Below are 9,649 nucleotides of genomic sequence, written 5' to 3'. Positions count from 1 at the left end.
TCACAATAACTTTGCAATACACATGGGGAAAATTCCCTACATAAACACAAAGTGAGTGCTGCAATAGTGTCAAAAGAACTTCTGGTAACAGAAGAGACACTTAATGTATTAGCTTAAAACACAAGACCTGGCAATTGCCTGCCAGGAGCACTACACATACGGAATGTCTTCAAGGTCTCTCCGTGGGGCTCTACAGCCACCCCTGAATTCCCTTGGGCCCCTTGGGTAGAAGGGGTCCTCTAAATTCCTTTGCATCCACAAAAGCCTCCCTAATTTCTGTCTGCTTTTTCTCATGTCATCCTTCACCTTAGCCATACTGTCAAATTCTCGTATCATATCCTCATTGCTGAAATTCATATCATGTATGGACTCTTTATACTCCTTGAGGTAATGAGCCAGCCCCTTGTCAGTTTTTCTTTTGGCTTTCCTGGGTATGTCATCCTCAGCTAGGCGCTTTTCTGCAGCCCTTGTTTCACTTTCTGGCTTTCCTGAGCACTCTGGCTTTTCCTCACTTTCCACCTTTCCCTCTCTCTCTGGCTTTCCTTCCTCTTTTGCTGTTCTCTCACTCTCTGGCTTTTCCTTATCCTTCAGCATTTCCTGATGTGCAGTCTTTTCCTCATTTTCTAATATTTCCTTGTCTTTCAGAGTACAGGCTCCTTCTGGCTTTTCCTCATCCTGTGGCTGTTCTTCATTTTCCTTCTTTCCTTGGTTGGAAGGTGTTCCTCTGTTTTCACTGTAGAGTTCTTCCATGTCACGATTTCCTCTCCTTTTCCTGTCCTGGGAATGGGGGAAGAGAAGAGAAGACTAAGAAGAGACATGGGAAACTGAATGGGGGTGTAACACAGGTCCACAGGGTATTGCATCTTGCCCTTGTGAGGGTTCCTCTTAGCTTGCCCAGCCCTCCAAGTGTGCCTCTGCAAGCCCCTTACCACACATTCCTCCCCCTACAGCAAGCATTCCCGGGGCTGTGCCCTCCGCACTCTTACCCCTTCTGGGTCCCTGTCCGTGCTGCACACCCCGCCTCACTGACCTGCAGGGATCCTGGGCGGGTTGCTCCTCTTTTACAGGCCTCCCAGAGCTCTGGGAACAGATGCGCAGACCTGCAGGCAGGACACGGGGCCAGGGCAGGGCGCTCAGGACTGACAGGGACTGGGGTCCCTTTTTAAAATCCAGGCCCTCCTCACTCAACCTTCTCCTCTACTTCAAGTCGCCATTTCTTTTCAGGTCTTGGGCATCAAACCAGGATACTTTGCACACTATGTTTGGGTCTGCATGTCCCCCTACCGAAGGCAACCTGCCTCACCCCTTCCCCGCTTTTTCCCAGGTTATGCAGTTCCATTTCATAGGTGCAGAGTATGAGAAGGGGGTTATTTCCAGAAGGCGTCTACGTTTCACTGTCGCATTGCAGGGTTACCCCCCACCGCATGACTTGCTCTAAAATGGATGGAGGAATGGGGCGGAGGTTCGAGAAGGCACCTGGACTTCTGCAAGGCCCTTCAGTCCCTGCCGCTCCGGGTCCCCCTCCTCACTGATCTCGCTGATCCCTTTCCCCGCCCCCAGCCAACTGCTGAAGGATCCTGCTGCCACCCACCTCCACCCCTGCCCCGGGTCTGATGACAGCCCCTGCCTTCATACTGACCTTCAAAGACCTAGGACAGGCCTGCGTGTGTCCTCTAGCTCACGGAAGCCTTCTAACGGATCACCCGCCACCCAGAACACAGTTCTGTGCGGATGCAGGGATCCAACTGCAGGGCGCGCGATCAGGCAGGCGCAAAGGCTAATGCCTAGGTTGGGCCCCAGCTGGTCACGTGAAAGCTGCGTCACTTGAGTTTACCCGCGGCCCCCCCCCATACTATGCCAAAGCACCTCCCCCCCCCCACAAATCCTAGAGACTTTGAAGCTGCTGAAGAGGTGTGTGTGTGTGTGTGTGTGTGTGTGCGCGCGCGCGCGTCTCTCTCTCTCTCTCTCTCTCTCTCTCTCTCTCTCTCTCTCTCTCTCTGTGTGTGTGTGTGTGTGTGTGTACACCCAGAAAAGGAGGAGGAGTTGAAAACCGGACCCCAGGTGCATTACCTGGTGCACCTAACAGCATCCTCTCACATCATCCCTCTCAGATGCCCATTTTCATCAGGTTTGACAGCAAATCAGAAGAAGTACGTTATTTAACAAGAACGCTCAGCTCCTGAAGCTCACAACCACTTTGCAAAACGCCTTTGTCTAATTCCCCCCAGATCCTTAAAAAAGGAGGAAGACTTTGCCAACACCTTGATTTCAGTCCAATAAAAATGATTTGAGATTGTTGACTCCTACAACGGTAAGAGAATGAATGGGTGGTGTTTTAATTAGCGCTAGAAAAGTAATAAGTTTACTAAACCTATTCTAGTCTAGTTTGACATAAGTTATCAGTAATAGCAAGGCATTATTTTAAAATTTAAAATGTTGGGAAATATTAAACTAGAGGTGATGCTAGGTGAGTACACAACAATTCAGATTGTTGGGGATAAATCATCCTGAGATAATTTTCATCCTGAGATAATTCACAGAAATTCACTAGCATAATGACTGAATGTGGCCTAGGGTCAATAGAGTCAGTTTTCCTAGTTCCCTGGACAAGAAGACTAACTTTACAAAAACAAAAATTCTAAACATTATTGTAGATTTACATGTAATTGTAATTTCCCCCCAATGGTAATGTCTTGCCAAAAGCCCCTTGGTGCCCCTGGCCCCTGTGCTTTATGTTGCAATGTTCACTCACAAATCTTCTTTTATTCCTGGGTCAGTTATACATATTATTCTTGAGAAATTAATATAGAATATACGAAGTGGAATGGGAAAATATATAAAATAAAGTGAAATAGGGTGATAGCTTTCTTTTCAAACACTATCCAACTAATTAAATAATTGTTTTCTTTTTTCTTAAATTCTCTGAGAAATCACTTCAGAGTGTAGATATGAGACTCAAGCTAATACATAATGGAAATTTTTGCATTTCCCTTCTATTAAATACTTCCACTTAACATGCTCACACTTAAGGATAAGTGTTTTTGAACTGTGTATGAATTTCCCCTTGACAATCCATTCATGTGTGACTGAGTACTAATAGTTTTCTTTTTCCAAGTAGACATGTCTAGTAAATATAAGCATCTAGTTCTCAGAAGAAAGATTTGCAATATAGATTTTGGCTCGAATTCCTGGCCAATAATGCACACTTAGTAAATATCAGTTGAAATGATTAGTTTAAGTGTTAGTTAAAAAGTATGGTTCTTAATCCATTAAGAGCTCCTATAACAGAATAGTAAAAAGAATAAAATTTGTTAACAGTACACAGAGGAAGAAATTTAAATAAATTCTTATTTCATTTTATTGATTATTATATCATAAAAGAATATAACTCATTAATAATTAAGACTAATAATTAACACTTATCACATATTAGCTACAAAAATTATAGGCAGAAATATACCCAATATAACATGGGCAAAAATTCACAGGAGACACATTTTTAAATTAACAATGCATGTAGATGAAGAGAAAGAGATAAGACTTGAATATGATTCAAGGAATTGGAAACTGACCTATCAGTGTGTTTTTAAAATATTTTTTTTTACTGAGTATTTCATAATATTTATTTAACCATAATTTTATTAACCATTTCCATTGATGTACTCTTAGTACTTTACAATTTTATGATATTACAATGTCATAACAAATATCTTAGCTCAGGCCTTTTGTGTACACATATAAGCATTACTAGCACACAACAAATATCTAGGGCAAATTGCAGGTCAGTATCTTTTTTTTATTGGTTGTTCAAAACATTACATAGTTCTTGATATATCATATTTCACACTTTGATTCAAGTGGGTTATGAACTCCCATTTTTACCCCGTATACAGATTGCAGAATCACATCAGTTACACTTCCACTGATTTACATATTGACATACTCATGTCTGTTGTATTCTGCTGCCTTTCCTATCCTCTACTATCCCCCCTCCCCTCCCCTCTTCTCTCTCTACCCCCTCTACTGTAATTCATTTCTCCCCCTTTCCCCTCACTTCCTCTTGTATGTAATTTTGTATAACCCTGAGGGTCTCCTTCCATTTCCAAGCAATTTCCCTTCTTTCTCCCTTTCCCTCCCACCTCTCATCCCTGTTTAATGTTAGTCATCTTCTCATGCTCTTCTTCCCTACTCTGTTCTTAATTACTCTCCTTATATCAAAGAAGACATTTGGCATTTGTTTTTTAGGGATTGGCTAGCTTCACTTAGCATAATCTGCTCTAATGCCATCCATTTCCCTCCAAATTCTATAATTTTGTCATTTTTAATGCAGAGTAATACACCATTGTGTATAAATGCCACATTTTTTTTATCCATTCGTCTATTGAAGGGCATCTAGGTTGCTTCCACAGTCTTGCTATTGTGAATTGTGCTGCTATGAACATTGATGTAGCAGTGTCCCTGTAGCATTCTCTTTTTAGGTCTTTAGGGAATAGACCCAGAAGGGGAATAGCTGGGTCAAATGATGGTTCCATTCCCAGCTTTCCAAGAAATCTCCATACTGCTTTCCAAATTGGCTGCACCAATTTGCAGTCCCACCAACAACGAACAAGTGTACCCTTTTCCCCACATCCTCGCCAGCACTTATTGTTGTTTGACTTCGTAATGGCTGCCAATCTTACTGGAGTGAGATGATATCTTAGGGTGGTTTTGATTTGCATTTCTCTGACTCCTAGCGATGGTGAGCATTTTTTCATGTACTTGTTGATTGATTGTATGTCCTCCTCTGAGAAGTGTCTGTTTAGGTCCTTGGCCCATTTGTTGATTGGGTTATTTGTTATCTTATTGTCTAATTTTTGAGTTCTTTATATACTCTGGATATTAGGGCTCTATCTGAAGTGTGAGGAGTAAAGATTTGTTCCAATGATGTAGGCTCCCTATTTACCTCTCTTATTGTTTCTCTTGCTGAGAAAAAACTTTTTAGTTTGAGCAAGTCCCATTTGTTGATTCTAGATATTAACTCTTGTGCTATGGGTGTCCTATTGAGGAATTTGGAGCCCGACCCCACAGTATGTAGGTCGTAGCCAACTTTTTCTTCTATCAGATGCCTTGTCTCTGATTTGATATCAAGCTCCTTGATCCATTTTGAGTTAACTTTTGTGCATGGCGAGAGAAAGGGATTCAGTTTCATTTTGTTGCATATGGATTTCCAGTTTTCCCAGCACCATTTGTTGAAGATGCTATCCTTCCTCCATTGCATGCTTTTAGCCCCTTTATCAAATATAAGATAGTTGTAACTTTGTGGATTAGTCTCTGTGTCCTCTATTCTATACCATTGGTCCACCCGCCTGTTTTGGTACCAATACCATGCTGTTTTTGTTACTATTGCTCTGTAGTATAGTTTGAAGTCTGGTATCGCTATACCACCTGATTCACACTTCCTGCTTAGCATTGTTTTTGCTATTCTGGGTCTTTTATTTTTCCATATGAATTTCATGATTGCTTTCTCTATTTCTACAAGAAATGCCATTGGGATTTTGATTGGCATTGCATTAAACCTATAGAGAACTTTTGGTAATATCGCCATTTTGATGATGTTAGTTCTGCCTATCCATGAACAGGGTATATTTTTCCATCTTCTAAGATCTTCTTCAATTTCTCTCTTTAGGGTTCTGTAGTTTTCATTGTATAAGTCTTTTACCTCTTTTGTTAGGTTGATTCCCAAGTATTTTATTATTTTTGAGGATATTGTGAATGGAGTGGTTGTCCTCATTTCCATTTCAGAGGATTTGTCGCTGATATACAGGAATGCCTTTGATTTATGCGTGTTGATTTTATATCCTGCCACTTTGCTGAATTCATTTATTAGCTCTAATAGTTTCTTTGTAGACCCTTTTGGGTCTGCTAGGTATAGAATCATGTCATCTGCAAATAGTGATAATTTAAGTTCTTCTTTTCCTATTTTTATGCCTTTAATTTCTTTCATCTGTCTAATTGCTCTGGCCAGTGTTTCGAGAACTATGTTGAACAGAAGTGGTGAGAGAGGGCATCCCTGTCTTGTTCCAGATTTTAGAGGGAATGCCTTCAATTTTTCTCCATTCAGAATGATGCTAGCCTGAGCCTTAGCATAGATTCCTTTTACAATGTTGAGGTATGTTCCTGTTATCCCTATTTTTTCGAGAGTTTTGAACATAAAGGGATGCTGTACTTTGTCGAATGCTTTTTCCGCATCTATCGAGATGATCATATGGTTCTTATTTTTAAGTCTATTGATGTGGTGAATAACATTTATTGATTTCCGTATATTGAACCAGCCTTGCATCCCAAGGATGAATCCTACTTGATCATGGTGTACAATTTTTTTGATATGATTTTGTATCCGATTCGCCAGAATTTTATTTAGGATTTTTGCGTCTAGGTTCATTAGAGATATAGGTCTGTAGTTTTCTTTCTTTGAAGTGTCTTTGTCTGGTTTAGGAATCAGGGTGATGTTGGCCTCGTAGAATGAATTTGGAAGTTCTCCCTCTTTTTCTATTTCCTAAAATAGCTTGAAAAGTATTGGTATTAATTCTTCTTTAAAGGTTTTGTAAAACTCTGCTGTATACCCATCCGGTCCTGGGATTTTCTTAGTTGGTAATCTTTTGATGGTTTCTTCTATTTCCTCAATTGATATTGGTCTGTTTAGGTTGTCTATATCCTCCTGTCTCAATCTGGGCAGATCATATGACTTAAGAAATTTATCGATGCCTTCACTATCTTCTATTTTATTGGAGTATAAGGATTCAAAATAATTTCTGATTATCTTATGTATTTCTGAAGTGTCTGTTGTGATATTGCCTTTTTCATCCCGTATGTTAGTAATTTGAGTTCTCTCTCTTCTTCTCTTCGTTAGCATGGCTAAGGGTCTGTCAATCTTATTTATTTTTTCAAAGAACCAACTTTTAGTTTTGTCAATTTTTTCAATAGTTTCTTTTGTTTCGATTTCATTAATTTCAGCTCTGATTTTAATTATTTCTTGCCTTCTACTTCTTTTGCTGTTGTATTGAGCAAGTTGCCTTCCAGACGCACGGATGGAGGGGCTCCTGAAGGCAAGGGGCAGATGGCGCTGCCCCTGCCTGAATCAGAGAGAGAGAGGAGGGAGCCTGAGAGGGGAGAGGCAGGGAGAAGACCTGAACAGGCCCAGGTCCTGGAGGAAGCAGGTGGTCTTCCCGAAAGTCTCCAGAAGCTTCCAGAAGGAAACGACCAACCAGATGTCCAGCCTGGGAAGGACGAGTATGGGCCAGGCAACAGAGATGTGCACCCAGGGCCCCAGGCTGTGATCTCTGCAGATCAGAAGGTCCTGGCCGCAGCTGGAGGGGAGCCTGCACGAGGTGCTGTGGGGCACACGGAGAAGCCTGCAGAGAGTGGCCCTGGTGGGAAGGCACCCCTCCCAGCGCAGAGGCCAGCTCCTGGGGCCGGCCTGCAGCCAGAGCCTCCTGAGCAGAGGGATGCAGATCGCCCAGGTGGAGACCAAGCGGGCAGCAAGCTAGAGGAAGCCGGCAGGGCAGAGATGCTGGACCACGCTGTCCTGCTGCAGGTGATCAAAGAGCAGCAGGTGCAGCAGAAGCGCCTGCTGGACCAGCAGGAGAAGCTGCTGGCCGTGATCGAGGAGCAGCACAAGGAGATCCACCAGCAGAGGCAGGAGGATGAGGACAAGTCCAGGCCTGAAGACATGCAGCCAGAGCCTGGAGTGGGTGTGCCCAAAGGTCAGGATAAGGAGGCCCGAGATAGGCCTGCGGGGAAGATGGAAAATGCCCCCCCACAGCCCTTGAAACCTGCACTTGGAGCTCCAGGGGATCGCAGAGCTCCATCCCGGGAACTGGGCCAGCACTCCCCAGAGAAACCTGAGGGGGCAGCGGGCAGAGACCCAGGTGGTCCTCCTGGTGGAGGATCTGACACAGAGCCGCAGGGAGCCCGGGCCAAGCTGAGAGAGGAACAGAAAGGTGCCGTGCCCGATGTGGCCCAGGCTGTGAAAGAGCCTAAGGTGGCCCAAGACTTGGAACCAGCGCCCAAGCCACACCCTGCCGGGGCCCCCGGGAGCCCAGAAGAGCATCTTGCTGGGGAGGTCTTCAGGCAAAGCCAGGTCACCTTTGGCGGAGGTTCCCAAGAAAGGAAAAAAACTGGACAGGAAGCAGCAGTCACTGGGGCCAACACACAGGAGGAGGCTGACCGGCCCATGGTAGGGGCAGTTGTAGAGGCTGGGGACCCTCATATGAAGTCCAGGCAGTTGAGCCGAGACCTGGGACCTGCCGTGGACCCCCCTGGCAGGCCAGCAGGAGTGGACCCTCAGCCCCAAGCCATGCTAGGTCAGAAGGAACCCCAGCCCATCTCTGAGGGGGTCCAAGGTGGTCACCTGGAGGCAAAAAAGGCGCCCCCTGGTGGGGACCATGTACCTGCTCCTCATGAGCAGCCAAGAGCTGGGGAAGATACTGCCGACCAGGAGCCCAAGCAGAGGCCAGACCCTGAGCCCAGCCCCAGGATAGTTGCTCCTGCGGCTGAGAGGCCAGACAATCCCAAACCCAACCGAGACCTGAAGCTGCAAGCTGACTCTGACCTTCGGAGGCAGCGACGGGATCTTGCCCCTCATCCCGAGGGGGAGCCAGTCAGCTAGATGTTGCTGGGGCCGCTGTGAGCCAATCATCAGCCGGCAGTCTGAAGGGCAGGGAAACAGCCCAATGAACATCACCGCAGAGGAGCCAATCAGCTAGATGTTGCTGGGGCCGCTGTGAGCCAATCATCAGCTGGCAGCTGGTTGCTGGCAGCTGGAAGTTTGCTGGGGCCCCTTTGGCTGTGGCTCTCAACAGTTTTGCTCTTCTTTTTCTAGGATTTTGAGATGAAGTATGAGATCATTTATTTGTTTTTTTTTTCTTTTTTTAAGGAATGAACTCCATGCAATGAATTTTATGTGTCCCATAGATTCCGATATGTTGTGTCTGTGTTTTCATTTATCTCTAAGAAATTTTTGATTTCCTCCTTAATGTCTTCTATAACCCATTGATCATTCAGTAACCTATTGTTCATTCTCCAAGTGATGCATGATTTTTCCTTCCTTCTTTTATTGTTGATTTTCAGTTTCATTCCATTATGATCAGATAAGATGCATGGTATTATCTCTACTCCTTTATATTGTCTAAGAGTTGCCCTGTGACATAATATATGATCTATTTTTGAGAAGGATCCATGTGCTGCTGAGAAAAAAGTGTAACTGCTTGATGTTGGGTGGTATATTCTATATATGTCAATTAAGTCTAGGTTGTTAATTGTGTTATTGAGTTCTATAGTTTCCTTATTCAACTTTTGTTTGGAAGATCTGTCCAGTGGTGAGAGAGGTGTGTTGAAGTCTCCCATGATTATTGTATGGTGGTCTATTAGACTCTTGAACTTGAGAAGAGTTTCTTTGATGAACATAGCTGCACCATTGTTTGGGGCATATATATTTATGATTGTTATGTCTTGTTGGTGTATGGTTCCCTTGAGCAGTATGTAGTGTCCCTCTTTATCCCTTTTGATTAACTTTGGCTTGAAATCTATTTTATTTGATATGAGTATGGACACTCCTGCTTGTTTCCGAAGTCCATATGAGTGATATGATTTTTCCCAACCTTTCACCTTC

The 9,649-nt window shown here is 43.9% G+C and overlaps 2 protein-coding genes across 3 annotated transcripts; one reads left to right on the top strand and one right to left on the bottom strand.

The window, feature by feature from the left end:
* Positions 1 to 1,758, bottom strand: LOC308639111 (transcription elongation factor A protein-like 2). 2 transcript variants are annotated; one of them, XM_081277123.1, is made up of 3 exons: positions 1,640 to 1,758; positions 1,031 to 1,100; positions 1 to 777 (listed from the first exon to the last, which is right to left on the bottom strand). In XM_081277123.1, exon 3 carries the CDS (start codon positions 748 to 750, stop codon positions 151 to 153), a length of 600 nt encoding a protein of 199 aa, XP_081133249.1. In that variant the 5' UTR covers positions 751 to 777; positions 1,031 to 1,100; positions 1,640 to 1,758; the 3' UTR covers positions 1 to 150. The 2 variants fall into 2 exon arrangements, with proteins under 2 accessions (XP_081133249.1, XP_081133250.1); XM_081277124.1 differs by lacking the exon at positions 1,031 to 1,100 and having other exon boundaries at positions 1,640 to 1,739.
* A 5,289-nt stretch (positions 1,759 to 7,047) lies between these two features.
* On the top strand, positions 7,048 to 8,647 carry LOC308639477 (solute carrier family 38 member 10-like; the record flags this gene model as incomplete). The annotated part of the gene is made up of 1 exon (XM_081277713.1): positions 7,048 to 8,647. The coding sequence occupies exon 1, from the start codon at positions 7,097 to 7,099 to the stop codon at positions 8,645 to 8,647; it is 1,551 nt and encodes a 516-aa protein (XP_081133839.1). The 5' UTR covers positions 7,048 to 7,096.
* Between the last annotated feature and the right edge of the window lie 1,002 nt (positions 8,648 to 9,649).

The sequence above is a fragment of the Spermophilus citellus genome, assembly GCF_964194105.1.
Source record: "Spermophilus citellus genome assembly, chromosome: X".
NCBI lineage: Eukaryota > Metazoa > Chordata > Mammalia > Rodentia > Sciuridae > Spermophilus > Spermophilus citellus.
The sequence above is the reverse complement of the archived record's forward strand: the minus strand, read 5'-3'. Positions and strand labels throughout refer to the sequence as shown.

Excerpts from the sequence above, each read along its gene's own strand:
- LOC308639111 (XM_081277123.1), bottom strand. The coding sequence starts at position 750 with ATGGAAGAACTCTACAGTGAAAACAGAGGAACACCTTCCAACCAAGGA.